At 57.1% G+C, this 16,088-nt stretch overlaps 1 protein-coding gene across 1 annotated transcript; it reads right to left on the minus strand.

Moving 5' to 3' along the window:
- Positions 1-247: 247 nt before the first annotated feature.
- Positions 248-14,683, minus strand: RTN4RL2 (reticulon 4 receptor like 2). The gene is made up of 3 exons (XM_036880450.2): positions 14,258-14,683; positions 8,175-8,656; positions 248-1,578 (listed from the first exon to the last, which is right to left on the minus strand). The coding sequence occupies exons 1-3, from the start codon at positions 14,286-14,288 to the stop codon at positions 829-831; spliced, it is 1,263 nt and encodes a 420-aa protein (XP_036736345.1). The 5' UTR covers positions 14,289-14,683; the 3' UTR covers positions 248-828.
- Positions 14,684-16,088: the final 1,405 nt, after the last annotated feature.

Genomic DNA, 16,088 nt, shown 5'->3' on the forward strand with positions numbered 1-16,088 from the left:
CTGTCAGATGTCACCAGCCTGCCTGGGACTCCAGGGTCATGCCCCCTTCCCGCAGGCTCCGGCTTCTTGTCACAGGGGGAACGGCAGCCCACTTGCTCCAACCAGCAAGGAGTGCTCTGATGGCATGGCGTCACTCCCCTTGAGCCAACCCTCCTGGCACTGAAACCAGAGGCATCCAAACCCTCCTGCCACTTTTGAGGTCCTGAACCAACAAATCTTACAAAAGAAGATAAAATAATAGAATTTTTTAATAAATTTTTTTTTTCCCAAACAACTTCTGTTGATCTTCACCACACAGGGGCCACGGTGGAGAAGAAAGTTCTCTCCAGGCACCCTAAAAAGTGTCCAGGGTAGACTTAGGAGAAAAGCATTCCTCCAGTCGGGAGGTTGAGGGGGCGAGGATCAGCAGGGGCCTAGGGGCAGCCTGGCCCTGCCTGAGGCCTCCCTCCAAGGGGTTTCTGGGTGCGGCTCCCTCCCGGGGAGCTTCCCAAGGCTCTGCTGGTGGACGATGCTCTGCAGACAAAAGCCCCTCTCAAGTCCACTGTGGGCACTGGGAGAGGCGGTCAGCTGCTGCCCGGGGTGTGGCCCACCCCATCCTTGGGCTGGGAAAGAGTTAACGGCCGGATTTGCGGACAAGAGGGCTGAGCCACCAGAGGCGCCCTTCTGGGGCTGCCATAAGCCAGCCAGGAGGCAGGGAGAGGTGGCCTAGTCCAAGGGACGGAAAAGAAGGCCGCAAGGCCAGGGGCGGGGTTGGGCCAGAGCTGCACCTCGCGGGGAGGAGGCCGCGGGGAAGGGGGCACACTGGCCTCTTCAGTCTGAGCACCGCAGTCAGAGGTGGTGGGGCGCCAGGAGCAGGAGGCAGAGCAGAGGAGTGGGGAGCCCGGCGGACAGCGCAGGGCCGCGGGAGTCCGGGGGCGCCTGGCAGGCCGCGCCGGGGCACGTCTGCTCTCCCCGCTGGTCCTCTCCCCCGTAGCCCCCCCAGTAGTCGTCCTCTGTGGGCGCGTCCCCGCCCTGGCGCCCCCGCGGGTCTTCGGCGGGCAGGTCTCGATAGAGGGTGGAGGGGTCGGCGGGGGGAGCCCCGGCCTCGGCCACCCCGTACAGGTGGTTGGAGGAGCTGTTGCCGCGGGCGCGGCTGCCCGGCCGGGTGGGCGCCGCCGGCGGACACGCCTGGAAGTCGGCCTCGCGGAGGGCGCGCAGGTCTCGGCCCTGGCGCTCAGGCGGGGTGGCGCAGGTCACGTCGGAGCTGGACACGCGCGCGCGCTGGAACCAGGCCCAGAGCGGCCGCGCGCGGCAGTCGCACGCCCAGGGGTTGGCGTTGAGCCGCAGGAACTCGAGCGCGGGCAGGTCGGCGAGCGCCTCGCCAGGCAGGGAGGCCAGGCTGTTGTTGAACAGGTAGAGGATGGTGAGGCGGCTCAGGCCGCGGAAGGCCGCGCGGTGCACGCCCTGCAGCCGGTTCCCGTGCAGCAGCAGCCGGTCCAGGCTGCCCAGGCCGCGGAACACGTGCTCCGTGAGCAGCCGCAGGCGGTTCCCGTGGAGGAAGAGGTGGCTCAGGTTGGCCAGGTCCGCGAACAGGTCATCCTGGGGGCGGGGGGTGGGGTGGGAGGAGGGGGAAAGAGAAGAGAATGGCCCTGAGAGGCAGGTGGGGATTTCTCCCCGGGCCTGGGGGAGGGAAGGATCTGCGAGCGTCGTGGTAGAATAGAAAGGGTTTGACCTTTTCATTTAGAGCCCTGGGTTGGAATCCTGCCTCCTCCAACTATTTAGAGGTTAATGTGGGAAAAGCAGTACAGCTGAGATCAGCAGTTCTTAGACTTGAGGGTGCATCAGAATCCCCTGCAGATCCCTGAGCACTGGCCCCAGAGTTTCTGAGTCAGCAGGTCTGGCGCGGGGCCTGTGAATCTGCTGGTGCTGAGGATGCTTCTGGTCAGAGGACCACCCTTGGAGGAGACCCTCTGGTTTGGTTAAACATGCAGACTGGGGAGCCAGACTTCCTGATCTAGCCATTGACTTGTGCCACTTAGGGCAAGTCACAGTGTCTCTGTGACTCAGTTTCTTCATTTATAAAATTTGGAGATTAAATGAAGCAATATGGATTAAGATGCTTCGAACAAAATTTCCATGTTAGGCATTGGATGAGTTAGTCACTATTGTTAACTTGGCCAAGCCAGTAACCTCGCTAAGCCTGTTTCCTCATTTGTAAAATGGGGATGAGTACCTCCTCCTGGGTTTGTTCTGAGGATTAAGGAATACAATCCATATAAAGATCACACGGGTGAAGTGCTGGGCATGGTGCGTGGCACATTGGGATTCAGTCCAGTGATGAAGCCCACAGGCTCAGGAATCCAGGCTGCAGTCAAGTTCAAACCCAGCTTGCCCTCTTCCCAGCTGTATTACTTTGAGCAAGTTAAGTAGCCTCATTGAGCCTCAGTTTCCTGAGTATGTGTAACTCAGAAACCCCCCCCTCAGCAGACTGGGCCGGGGGTTCATGAGATCATGCTGTAAGGATTCAGTACTCCATGGGCATATGAATGAATGTTGGTTATGATGACAGCCATGGGTCGGTTTGAATTAGGTCCCATCATTTTCTTCCAACAGAGGAGCTTCTTGGGGCCCAAAAGTTCTGCCACTAGACTGGAATATTAAGGGGACCAAGTGTCAGCTCCATCCCCTAGACCAAGAGCAGCAGGGGAGGGGAAGGAAGCCTATTGTCTGATGCCCTGCATAACTGCCCCCTTACAGGGGCTGTCCCAGTGCCCAGGGCTGAGGCAGCCCTGAATCAGGCCATGTTAGGGCTGGAAAGACCTCGGACTGTGGTTCAGAATTAACAGGGGTGGGGTGGGGTAGGAGGGTGGGTATGCTCCACAGTGGGAGGGGCAGGGGGCTTGACTGCATTGTAACCAGCTCAGGATTGGTGATTAGTGCTTCCAGGTCCACCAGCCCAGCCTACTTTTTACAAGGGCGCTGAGACCCAGAGAGACTAAGGGCTTGTCAGAGAGAGGACCAGTCCTGAGGTCCTCCCCTCTGTGCAGGACATCACTGTGGTCAGCCTGCCCAGGAGGGTCTTGGAGACATGAGCATCCTCTGTGCCAGCTCACCCTAGGGACCTGCTTCCTGGCTGTGGCTCCCCCACCCATTCCTGTCAGGGGAGGTGATCTCCCACCCACCCAGGAGCCTGGTCACAGGCTCTCAGGTGGGGGGAGGGCGTTGACTCCCAACCCACACCCACAGCCTCCACCTTCCTGTGCTCCTGCGTGTTCTCGCCCCCTCCCATCTGGCTTCCGCCCTCTCTGCTACAGGAACTGAGCCTGCCAAGAACCCTCCTCTTGGCCACATTGAGATCCATCCCCTCAACCTTCTTGGCTGCCTCTGACACCAGCACTGTCCGCCCCCTGCTGCCTCAGCCCCAGGCCCAGCTCAGGGCTCTAGTGGGCTTTCTGTACCTCTGTGGCCCAGCTTGGCCCAACTGGGCCTCATGCCCTTGTCTTTCTGTTGCTGGCCCACCCAGGCCGTGGACTCTGAATCCCTTGTACACAAACACCTAGTTAGGATTTTTTTTTTTATGGAGTGTCAGGAAGAGTAGGACACTCCCAGAGATACCCGGCCCAGAGGATCAATATGGGGTTTGGGGGCACAGAGGGAGCAGAGTAATCTGCAATTCAGGGACTTGAAGAGGTCAGGAAAGGTTCAGAGACCCTGGAGAATTCAGGCACCTTTGGCTGGCACTGCCCAGTTTTTGGGCTACAGAATTCCTTGACTCCACCTTCCTCTCCTTCCCTATTTTCTGCCTGCAGAAGTCCTGCCCCTCCCCTCTGAGCCTCAACCTGGGGGTCCATTCCCCCCACCCCCACCCAAGCTGTTGCCAAATCCTGCTGCCACTTCCTAGGCTGCAACTCTCAAATCCGGTCCTTCCTCTCTCCAGTTGAAACCGTTCTCTGTGCATTAATAAGCTCTTGACTATCACAGCCCTTGCCCTCCCCCCCCACCCTCCCCATCTCCCCCTCCCACTGGGCTGAGAGCTCTGCTAAAGTCATCCACTTCCATTTCAAAACCACATTTCCCTCACCTCCCCCTGGCCGGTTCACAGCTCTCTGCATCCATTTGGAATCTCATCGCTGCAGCCCTGCCCCCCTCCCCCCTCCCCCGACAGCATCCTGTTCTTAACCTTGTCTCCTTCCAGCCTTCCCCTCTCCAGTCTGGCACTAGCTGCTGGCTGTGTGACCTTGGGCAGCTCCAGGCACCTCTCTGAGCCTGTTTTTTCATCTGTGAAACAAGGGACTTGAGAGAGTTGATCATTAAGATCCATCCTCATCTGATATTTATGAATAAGTGAGTCCTGGAATGTGCCTCATTCATTCAACAAAGCTGTTTTGGGTGTCTCCTCTGTCCAGGCACTCGCAGTGCTCACAAATTTATGCCAGGTACCATTGTCATTGTTCATGTCACCGTTGTCAAGCAGCTGACTTACTGAGCCCTCACCATGTGCCAAACTCCATGCTGCAAAGATCCCATGTAGTAACTTAACCATCACAACCCTATGGGACAGATATTATTGTTCCCCTTTCAGAGATTAGAAGAAGGAGGCTCCGAGAGGGCAGGTGACTTGCCTGTGGTCCAGCAGCTATGTGTAGTGGGGTGTGGATGTGACGTCTAGAGACAGAGCTCCCTCTTGCGGAAGGCACTCTGGAGTCAGACCTGGGCTGTGCCCCTTAGCTGGGTGACCTTGGACTGGTGCCTTAATGTCACTGAGCCTCACTGTCCTCAGCTGTTAAAAGGGGGAAATGATGCTTCCTCTGAACCAGACATTGTGCTGAGTCCTTCTTAAGTAGCATCTCCTTTAATCCTCACAACAAACCCCCCAAGGTAAAGTTTGCTTTCTTCATTTTATGGATGGGTCCTTTGAGGCTCAGAGTAGTTAAGTAACTTGCCCAAAGCCACAGAGCAAGTCAGAAGTAGGCCTGCGATTCAGACTCAGATCTGCCCTAGTGCAATGAGTGCTCTTACACACCATGCAGGCTGTAGTGATTAAAAAGAATATGGTGTCTGTCATCTGGTTCCACTCCAGTAGGAAATATGCTCCAGAAGAGCAGGGACACTGTTTTTGTTTACTCCATAATTTCTGGCACCCAGAACACTGCCTGGCATGTAGTAGGTGCTTAATAAATATCCAATGATGAATGAACCCACTTGGCACAGAGCCTGGGATACAGCAGACAGTCTGTGAGAACCTCACTCCACCCATTTCCATTTCCACCTTCCTCATCCTGGAAGTGAGGCAAAAGGGAAGTCCTCCTGCTTCCTCCAAAGCTCCCTCGCGCGGCAGCCTGGGCTCCTTCTTGGGCCACACCTGCATTCTGTGGATCTCACCCCAGCCCGCATGTTTTTCTCACATGCCTGTGGCATCTCCCAGCCTAGTTCTGCCAGGCAGTTCCCAGGCAGAGGCTGGCTCTTTCTTCCTCCTCTATACAGGGCCAGGTGTGAAGATGCTGCCTTTCCATGGTGCCCTACACCATTCGTGCCAGGTGTGTGTGGAATGGAAGACCCTGGCACCCCCGGGTCACCTCTGCCCAGCCCTTTGCTGACCCCAGGTGCTGGCTGCTGTTCATGGCCTGAGAGCCAGTGGAGGGTCGGGTCATAATGACATGATTTATTCAGCACTGAATTATGCTTTACAGACATGAACTCACTTGCTTTTTACAACCGTTCTTTATAGAGGGTATTCTTTTTATTATTCCAGTTTTAAAGATGAGGAAACTGAGGTTCAGAGAGGGGAGGCAGCTTTTGCCTAAAGTTAAATAGGAAGAAAATACCAGGGCAGGGATTCAAACCCAGGCCCTCTAACCTCAGATTTCTCATTCTGAACAACTAACGAGTGTTGATAAGGAGGTCAGGGTCTCAGGAATACTGGCTGTGCTACTGGCGGTAATAATGATGACAATGATGATAGCAGCCTTTGGCAGCCCTGTGCTAAATTCTAATCCTTACAACACTTCTTAGATAAGTATTACTATTAAATACTATCATAATTACAATTTTATAGGTAAGGAATGGAGTTCAAGAGAGGTTAAGTAATTTGTCCAAAGTCATATAGGAGCCAGGATCTAAACTTTGGTCTGGCACACTCCAAAGTGTGTGTTTTCAAACATGAGCCCACACTGCTATATTTTCAAGTCCCGCCTCTCTGCACCCAGACAGACTCTGGTGTAGGGTTCTGAATGGTGAGAATGGCCTGAAATATCATCATACATGCAGCCTCAAGCCCCACCAGCTCGTCCTGGTTGTGTGGCCTCAGAACTCCCATTCTATGTCCCAACTGTCAGGCTCCACATGCTGGTGGGAACACGTAAGACCCCAGTCACATGGACAAAGGTTTAAGAGACTTTATGGTTAGAGGCCTTATATGTACCAAGTCTTTGAGACCCTTGGCCTTAGCTTCCTTATCTGGAAGGAGGTGCAAACAGTCTCCCGATAGGGTTGTAGAAATGAGATGAGGTCGCTGAATACACTTTGTAAACCACAGGGTCCTAGACAAATGTAGGAAGAAGAGGGAGTATTCAGGGACCTACCGATGGTCTCAGAGTGATCCTTGAAGTTGACCCAGGTCTCTAGGATGGAGTCCAAGATGGGCCACTTCACAGAGACCAATGTTAAATGAGGCTTGCTTCCTTTTTTAATCATATTTTAACAAGCATTTATATAGTGCTTAGCATGTGCCAAGCACTATTCTAAGTGCTTTACGAATTATTCATGGGATTAACGCTTATAAAATCCCTAGGAGATGGGTGCTCTTGCTATCCCCACTTTACAGATGGAAAACTAAGGCCCAGGAAGGTTAAAAAATGTCACACACTTGTAAATGGCAGAGTGGACGGATACCTGTGAAGTCCTTAGCACAGTGTGGGACACACATGGTCATGCCATGAGAATAGCCACGCCATCTTTTTCCAATGCACTGTGTATTTTTCTCCCTGTCTCTCTCCCCCACTAGAATGCTATCTCTGGGAAGCCAGGGCGTTTTGTCTGTTGGGTTCACTGCTATATTCTCAGCACCTAGCACCTGGTGGGTGATTGGTAAATGTTTGTAAAATTATTATTATTGTTGTTGCTACGATTATCAACAGCAACGCTGACCAGATTTCCAAATCAGCACCTTGGTGACCAGTTAGGCACCAGCCCCGGGGGAGGGAGGAGGAAGTGCCTTGCAGGTTGATGTGGGCACCAGGGTGTGGGCAGGGAGGATTTGGTTATCCTTGTCCCCTTCCAGCCAGAGGTGATGGAGCTGAGGGAGGATTTTCTCCCAGAGCGGTTTGGAGGGTGTGTGATTGCTTCCTGGGGAAATAGAATGGGAGGATTTGACTGTCAAACAGTCAGCATAACAACAACAATAAACAATATTTAGATCAATGACGATAACAATAAATAGCAATTACTGTTATTCCTTCCGTTTCCAGACCATCCATTTTCCAGCTACTTCATAGCTCTTTGCCCTTTTTTTTGCCCTCTTGCCTTGCACTGAGATGAAGGTTTGGGGGATGGGACTCTAGAAAGGGTAGGGCCTCCCCTTGTCCGGTTACCCAGCGTTACCCAGCGAGGTGGAGAGGGGCGGAACCCTCTTTGGGACAAGCAGCAGTGGCCCTGTGCTCTTGCTCCGCCTCCCTCCACGTGGGAGGGCGTGGGGGACGGTGCCGGGAGCAGCCACAGAGGCCTGGGCTGCGTGTCTGGGGAAAGGCAGAGTCCCCTGAAGGCAAACGAGGGGAAAGGAGAGACCACAGAAAGAGACACATACATACACCCAGACAGACATGGGGGAGTGTGTGCAGTGGGCGTGCGAAGGGAGACAGACAGAAGAGGCAGAAGAAGACAGATGGGGGAGGCAAGTTAGTGAGAGAGGCAGAGAGGACAGAAAGGGATAGACAGACAGACAGGCAGAGGCAGAGGGAGACAGACGGGGGGGTTGGGGAATTATGAGGGAGGCCGCGAGCCACCCAAACCTGTGGACACAGACAGACAGACAGACAGAGGAAATGGAATAAAGAAGAGCCCCTGGAGAACGAGAGAGTGACAGAAACTTAGAAAAGGGCCAGAGAGAGAGAGATGCCGAGACAGTCAGAGAGGTGTCTGCCTGTGTTTAGGGACAGAGAGGCCCAGGCGCAGGGAGTGTCAGGGCGTGGCCGGCTCACCTGGAGGTGGAGCAGGCTGTTCTCCTGGAGGTAGAGGTACTGCAGGCTGACCAGGCCGCGGAAGATGTGGCCGGGCAGGCTGCTGAGCTGGCAGCGGTACAGATGCAGCGACTGCAGCCGCTCCAGGCCCTGGAAGGTGTCGGGCTCCAGGGAGCGCAGATGCCGGTTGTCGCCGAGGTCCAGCTCCTCGAGGGCCTGCAGGTGGCGGAAAGTGCCTGGGTGGATGGTGGAGAGGTTGTTGGAGAAGAGCCACAGGGTGAGCAGGTTGGGCCCGAAGGTGCCAGGCCGCAGCGTACGGATGAGGTTATTCTGCAGGAAGAGTCTCTGTGTGCTGAGTGGCAGGGACAGCGGCACGGAGGAGAAGTTGTTGGCTTGGCAGCTCACGGTGGGTGGGGACGAGTAGCAGGTACAGAGCATGGGGCAGCTGGGGGCCGCCGGGGGCAGGGCCAGGAGCATCAGCAGCAGGCAGGCTGAGGCGGGACCTGCCGGGAGAGGAGGGAAAGCTGTGCTGGGGTCCTGGAGGCTGCAGCCAGGAGCCTGCTGGCCCACCCCTAGGCTGGGAGTCAGGGGCTCCTCCATCAGGGGTTCTGGGTGCAGCCGCAGAGTTGCAGGAAGCCCTGGGCTCTTCCACTATTTGAGGCTCTTGGTATTGGCAAAATAAAGAAATGTCAAGAGGACATGGTAGGAAGCGCTGTGATCATTCAAAATCTTTTGACAAGAGGTCATCTTTTTTCATTCCTGTTTTCACGGTGGAAAACAGGAATGAAAACAGTTTGACCATGTTAACTGTCAGGGCTTCTCAGCCTGGGTGTTGAGCTGGGCCAGCAGTTCTTTGTTATGGAGGGCAGTCCTATATAATGTCCTGTTTAGGGTGTTAAGCAGCATCCCTGTCCTCTACCCACTAGATGCCAGCAACACCTCCCCCTGGTTATGATACCCAAAATGTCTCCAGACATCGCCACTCTCCTGGGGAGTGAAATCGCCTCACTTGGGAACGGCTGGGAGTAAACTGAGGGGCCTTGCGAATCTAAGGCCCGTGAAGAATGACCCCTGGCCACCCTGGAGCCTGGCCTTGTCGAGCCCACTGGTGACCACAGCCCTCCTCCCTCACCTTCCTGAACCCTTCACCTGGGGAGAACCAGAGCCTCTCCGGGCTGGAAGGGCCCTTAGGGCCCAAGGGTCAGTGGGTTTCCAACTGGGGCCACCAGCCATCTGCACCAAAATCAGCTGGGGGTCCTGGAAAGAATGCAGCTTCCTTGGCTCTGCCCAGGCAGAATCACAATGCCTGGGGGATAGCCTGGGAACCTGCACTATACACTCAGGTTCTTCTCATTCAAAGTCTCTAAACATTTTCTTTTTTCAAGTTAACTTTTGCATGTTGGATAGGGTCCAGCCATCCTATGATACACAGGCAAAAGCAGGCCCAGGGGGGCCCAAGGGCCTGGGGGCTAAAGAGTCATGACTAGGCCCCATATCCCTGTGTCATATAGCAAGGGGTGCAGGGCCCCTCATTCATCCCTGTCCCCTGGCCTACTTGCCCTCACAGCAGCTGAAAAAGCTCTGGGCTGGAAATAGCTTGACCTCTACCCCTTTATCCTGATGTCCAGATGACTCTTGAGATTTTTGTCTGGCAGGTTTGCCTGGGGAGGAGAGTCAACGCTGGGCTGTCGTTTTCCTGGGCACCCATCAGCTGAGAACCCTCTACTTCAAGAAGTGTAGTAGGTCTGTGAAGGTGACTGTGGGAAGTGGGGGAAACTGGCCCTTGACCCGAAGGACCTGAGATCCTGGGGCTCTCTGGGCTTCAGAGACTCCAGGGAGAAATCAACAGATCCCTGACTTTAGGGGATGCTTCCAGTTCTAGAGTTTGCTGTGTGTGAATGCTTTTGTGCGTGTGTGTGTGATTTTGGGTGAGGGTGTAAGCTGGGTGTTCACTGTATGAAGTGCTGCGGAACCTGGTGTGTGCGCATGGCTGTCACAGGTCCAGAGTGTGGCGTGGACATCATGGATGCTCCCCCCCACAGGCGCAGGGCAGGGGACCCTGTGCCCGATGTGCATGGTGCTCCCACTCCTCAAGTTTGGGCACCGCGCCAACTGGGCCCCGACCCCTCCCCGTGCGAGAGCGTGCTGGCTGTCCTCCGCATGTGTGTGAGTGCGCCCCGTGCGTGTGTAGGCTGGGTGTGATGTAATACTCAGTGACACAGCGGCTGCTGTTCCGTTCCTTCGCACCACCTCCGCGTTTCTCGGCCCTTCTCACCCCTCCCCCGTGCGGCGTTTCACGATTACTTTCTCCTCCTGAGTTTTTCAGAGCCACGTGGGGTGGATGAGCATGTCTCTCACCCCTCATCCCAACTAGGCAGAAGTGGGGTGCAGGGGCATGGTAGGGGACCCAGCGTGGGTTTCATGAGGACTGAGGTTTGGGGCTTAGAACAGATTTCAGAGCTGGAAAATGTCTTCCAGATTTATCTGGTTCAAGCACGTGTTCTACTGAGGTGATACTGGGTCTCAGAGAGGGCAAGCAACTTGCCTGAGGTCATACAGCAAAGTGGCTGGCAAGGCAAGAACCAGAAAGGAGTTTCCTGGTGCCTGGCCAGGGCAATTCCCTTCCTGGCAGAGTCATCCTCTTTGCTTGCTTCCCCAAGGACTTGACACCAGAGGAAGTCAAATCCTTTTCTGAGCCCGTAATCCCACCCCTTATCCACAAGCTCACCAGAGTGTGAGCTCTGAAGGTCCAACCCTCTGGAGGATTGTGGAGCTCTTCCCCCGGCCTCCAGGGCTGACTTGTACCCTGGGCGAGATAGAAGAGCAAGCAACCCTGGAGAGCTCAGTCTGAGCCACACCCCTGGTGCCCCCATCTCTTCCAACCCCTAGAGGCTGAGCTTGGCAGGGGCTGGCAAGGGCCCTCTTTCATCTCTTACCCCCAACTGCCTGCCCCCCTACTTGCCCACTTTGGGGAGCTCCCCACTTTCCCCACACCCCCTCCCTCTTACGCACCCCAAGTCCAAGGTGGTGTTCGCTGAAGGCTGTTTGAGGAGGGGCCCAGAGCAGGGGCCCTCCATGACAGCTGCTGCTGCGTAACAGTGACTCTGTTGCCATTTCTGGCCCTCGCTGCTGCCGTGCAGAGCAGCTGTAACCCAAGGAGCCTCATCCATAATTCAGGCTGCGGCTCTCACTGGAGGAGAGGAGGAGGGGAAGGTGGGGGGCTCTGGGTTTCTCTGCCCCCAGGGCTGGCTGGAGAGCTCCTGGGCAGAGGCAGTGGGGGCTGGGAGCTGCGCCTTCCTCCTCCGCCCCCCATGCCTGACCTTCCTGCCTAGCATGCACCCTTTCCCTTCTCGCCCTGGTCTCCTCCCCACCTCTGGCCTCTGGTGGCTCCTCACCATCACTCCTTCCCGCCAGGCCGGGGTCTTCTCTTCCCCCAGGACCACAGCTTCACTCCTGGCTCCCATTTTGTGTATCCCTGGTGAAGGCTGGGCAAGATGCAGTGTCAGAGCTGGAAGGGGGAATCCCTCAGTGGCCATCGAGAACAAACCCCTTATTTCACAGGTAACTCCACTGAGGGCCAGAGAGGGGAAGGGACAATTTCTGAGTGAGCAGCCCAGCCTCCTGACCCGAATTTCTGCCAGTCTGCCTTCAGTATCTTTCTCAAAGCATTCCTTTCATTCCGGCTACTATCTAGGCTGAGGAAAGCCCTTTCTGACAGCCTCCCCTACCCTCTCTGCTCACCCATCCTCTCTTTCCTCTTCCTTTTTTTCTAAAGTCAGCAGGTGATGGTTAGCGTTGCACAGGGGTGTACAGCAGGATGGGAGAAAGGTTATTAAGCACCTACTGTGTGCCAGGTATTGTGTTTGTACATGTCTTTATGCATAGAATACAACAGAGCCCCCCTAAGATCAATATTATGGCTGCTAATTTGCAAAGGGGAAGGGAGGCGCACAAACATGAAATGAGTTGCAGCTAGTACAAGGTGGAACCAAGAAGGGACAAGCTCATGTCAGAAGGGACCCTCTGACTTTTCTTTGGGAGACCCCAGATCATCCACGGAAAGCACCCCTGAGGCGTGAGGGTTGCAGCCTTTGAGGTAAAAGGAGGATGGAAATTGCACCTAGGGGCTCAGGGCTGGGTCAGCCATGAGGCCAGGTTTATTTGGCTGTTCAGGGTCAAGGCAAGGAACCCAGGCTCTGCAACTTTCTCCTCCTGGGCTCCAGGTTAAGGCTGCTCAAGGGGACCGCCTATTTGGGAGCCCAGAGGGGATGGCCAATATCTGGAGGATGTGACCATAACTGACTGGGTACACAAGCAGAGAGAGGCCAGAATGTGGTACTGGTCCCAGAAGGCTGAGGTACCCAGGGCCAAAATGTATTCATTCACTGAGGGACCACTGTCAGGGACTCCACTACCACCCTGGGGTATCCAAGCTCAGAAACAAAGTTCTCACCTCAGGAGCCATCCCTTAATCCAGGGGCCTATGTGAAACAAGGATTTTGAAGAGGAGGGAGATGGACCTGAGGTAGGTGGCAGAAGCCAGGGTGCCTAACTCCCGGGGCAGAGTGGCCCCAGGGAAAGGTGCCCCTGGAAAGGGAATCATGGCCTTTGGCTCTGAAGGAGGCAAGGAGTCCCAGCGCAGAGGCAATAGCTCCACACCCAAAAGGCTGGGGAATGTCTGGGACCTGCTGGGCAGGTGCTAAGGGGGCAGGGGCTGAGGAGCAGAATGGAGGTGGTGGCGATGCCAGTGACGCAGGGGCCTGGGGTGGCACTGATGCAGGCGACCGAGGTTTAGAGCTTCTGCAAACAGCTTCTCACTCTGCCAGAATGTAACACCCCAAAATAAGCAGCCACCGTGGTGGCGGTGGCAGGATCCGACGACGGGGCCCGGAGATATAAATGGCAGCACGGAGCCAGCCAGGGTGCCCACCCTTGGAGGCTGCCATCCCACTGGAATGTCCTCCCCCTGCCCCGCCTCACTGCCGCCCCCACAGCCCTGAGCTCAGAGCAAGCCCCTCCCGCTCCAGGCTGGCCCACCGACCACTCCCTAAGAGAAGGGATGTGACAGGCAGGTTCCTTGGGGATGGAGGGCTTCCCACGTGGAAGTGGTTACCAGAAGCCTCTTTGTCTCATCCCAGGGCACCCCCACCCCCTTCCCTCTTTCTCATCTGTGTTCTTCTTCCTCCCCTTTTTTCCTTTCCAGCCTCCACCCCTATCCCGGTCATCCCCCAGCCCCTCTCCCACCCAGGGTTCTCTGTCCCCAGCCCTAGCGCTCGTCCGGGATCCTCGTCCGCAGTTCCTGACCCCCTTCTCTATCCGTCTTAGGTTTCGGGTTTGTGATCTTCATGCTCGCCTTTCCTTCCCGGTCCCCGGGGTCCCATTCTCTTTCCTGCTACCATCTCTCAGAGATTCAGGGTTCCTGTCTCTAGTGTTCTCCCCACCCTTCCCTGAATCTGGTCTCCCCTCCCCTTGTCTCCCCCTCTGTTCTCGCCTGGGTCCCCCTTCCCTCCAGGCTTCTACCGTCCTCGTCCTACCTTTATTCCTCCCCTTCCTTCCTCTCTCCCGCCCTCCCCTAACCACTTTCTCCTCCTTGGGCTGCCCCTTCCTCCCCCGTCCGTCTGACCCCGTTCCCCACTCCACCCCCAATCTCTGGTCCACACCCCAGGCATTCAATCCCCGGAACGATCCCCTTTCTAGCGCCCTCTCCTTGTCCTACGGGGGAGAACCATTTGGATTTCCCTCTGCGCCCCCTCTTCTCCGAGACAGCCCACTACCCACATCCCATCCTCCCAGGTGACTGCAAAGTGCTGAGGCACGGGGAGCGAGGAGTTGCTGAGTCGGCGCTTCCCCAGCCGGCCCGAGTCCTCAGCGTCCCCCCGAGCAGGTGGAGCCCGGGCCGGTCCACCTACCCCCTGCGTCCCCCTCTCGGTCACGAGCTCGCCGCGCATCTCGCAGGCTCCGAGCCGGGCGCACTCCTCCAGCCCGCAGCCTGGGGCGGGGGCGGGGCCCGGGGCTAAGATTTTCCCCTTCGCAGGCTAACCCCCCTCGCGCCGGGCGCCGCTCCCCAGGATGCCCTCCGCCCTCCGGCGGGCTGGGGTCCTTACCTTGCAGCAGGGGCCTGAGCCCGGGCAGCATCTTGTCTCGACGCTCGGGGGAGGGGGCGGCAGGGGGAGGCGCTCCCACTCGCTCCCTGAGCCCCCCAGACGGATGGCGGGGACTCCGCGGGGCCCCGGGAGTCCCCGGGATGGGTGGCCGGGCCGCGGCGCTCTACCCTGCGCCCCCCGGGCTGCGGGCCTCGGGAGCAGCCATCGGCCCCGACGGGACGGGGCGGGGCGCGACGCGACGGGGCGGGGAGGGCTGGAGCTAGCCGTCTACGACGCGTGCCGGCGCCCCCAGCAGCGCAGGCTGCACGCCGGTCCGTTAGTCCGTCCGACGGCGAGACCCGGCTGCTCGCCGAGGGAGACTGGGGACGGCGAAGAAGCTCTTCCCAACCACCCCCACTCCTTCCCGCACTCGCTGGCTCCTCCCTCGCTTCCCAGCTTGCCTACTTAACCCTTTCCTGGCCACTAGGAGGAGGTAGCGGCTCTCTAGCCCCCTCCATCTCGGCCCCCTTCCCTCCTGGTGGGCACCCGGAGGACTGTGTTCGATCGCCTTCTATTTCTCAGGAAATGCCTTCCCGAGGGGGTGTGGTAGTGTATGGGAGTCCCGTGGACGTGTCCGGTTCCCCCTCCCAACTTTCCCGGAGCAGATGGGTCCTCGGGTCACCTCCCCCTCCTCGCCGCGTCCGCGGTGTCAATGTCCAGGTCTCCAGTGTCTCTCCTGGGAGCGCTCCAAGATTGCACTTCCCCTTCCGTTCCCAGACCCTAAGCCCAGAGTGCGTGTGAATATGATAGCACATGCAAGAGTTTGGGTGTGCAAGAGCGAGTGCATATGAGCGTGCAGGCGCTCGCTTGTGCAGGTGTGACTGAGTGCCTGCACGCTACCTCTTATATAGGCCCAGGGAAGCGGGCGGCGAGTGAGTGTGCGAACTGGTGAGCCGCTGAGTGCCCGCCAGCGCGTGTGTCTGCACTGGAGGTGTGCGAGTTTGGCGCTAGCGCTTGGGAATGGGTGGCGAGGGTACATGTGCCTGGTTGTGTGTTTGTCCCTTAATGAATCTGCGAGAGGGTGCAAGTTTGGGTGCGCGTGCGAGTGTGCATTTTTATGTGCAGGTGTGATGCGTCCTAAAGGGGATATCTAACCCCCTAGGGGGCGGGGACGGAATAGGAGAGGACTCCGGTGGGGAGAAGACCATTCGCTTCACGCGAGCTTCTCCTACTTCCTTTTAAAGTGAGAGATGCCTTCTGATCTTGTTAGCGGTGCCTAGTGCCCCTCGTAGCCGCGTTCGGGGCGATACCAGCCAACCCGTGACTTAAGAGTCTCTTTACAGAGGCTCTCTTGACCCGGCGCCCGCATCTGGCCCTCCGCAGGCGTCCCTGAGCGGGGTAGGCGCGGGCCCTGCCGGGAGTCACTTTGGGGGTCCAGTGGCTCAGGCGGGTTTGGGGCTACTGGGGCGGCGAGGGCGGCTTGTGCGGCGGGTGCTGGACCATCTGCGCGCAGCCCCACCCAGCGGGAGGGAACACGGGAGCCCCGGGTGGCCGTTCCTGGGAGCCAAGCAGAGCCCACCCCCCACCTCCCCGCCTAGCTCTCTGCTCCTTTCTCTCTATCGGTGCCGGAGTCCAAAGCAGCACCTGGCATACAGTCGGCGTTTATAAATGCTGGTCTCATTTTCCCATTCATTCTCTGCTTCCTTCGTTCTCATTCGATTCTCTCACTTTCTCCCCCGACTCTTTCTCCTGTATTATGGTCTCCCTCGGTTCTCTCGCTCCTTGCGTTCCTGCCTGCTTCCCCTTCCCCTCCTTACTCTCTTCCTGTCATTTCCTCCCCGTATGCATCCGT

This window comes from Manis pentadactyla, chromosome 9, assembly GCF_030020395.1.
Source record: "Manis pentadactyla isolate mManPen7 chromosome 9, mManPen7.hap1, whole genome shotgun sequence".
In the NCBI taxonomy this organism is placed as follows: Eukaryota; Metazoa; Chordata; class Mammalia; order Pholidota; family Manidae; genus Manis; species Manis pentadactyla.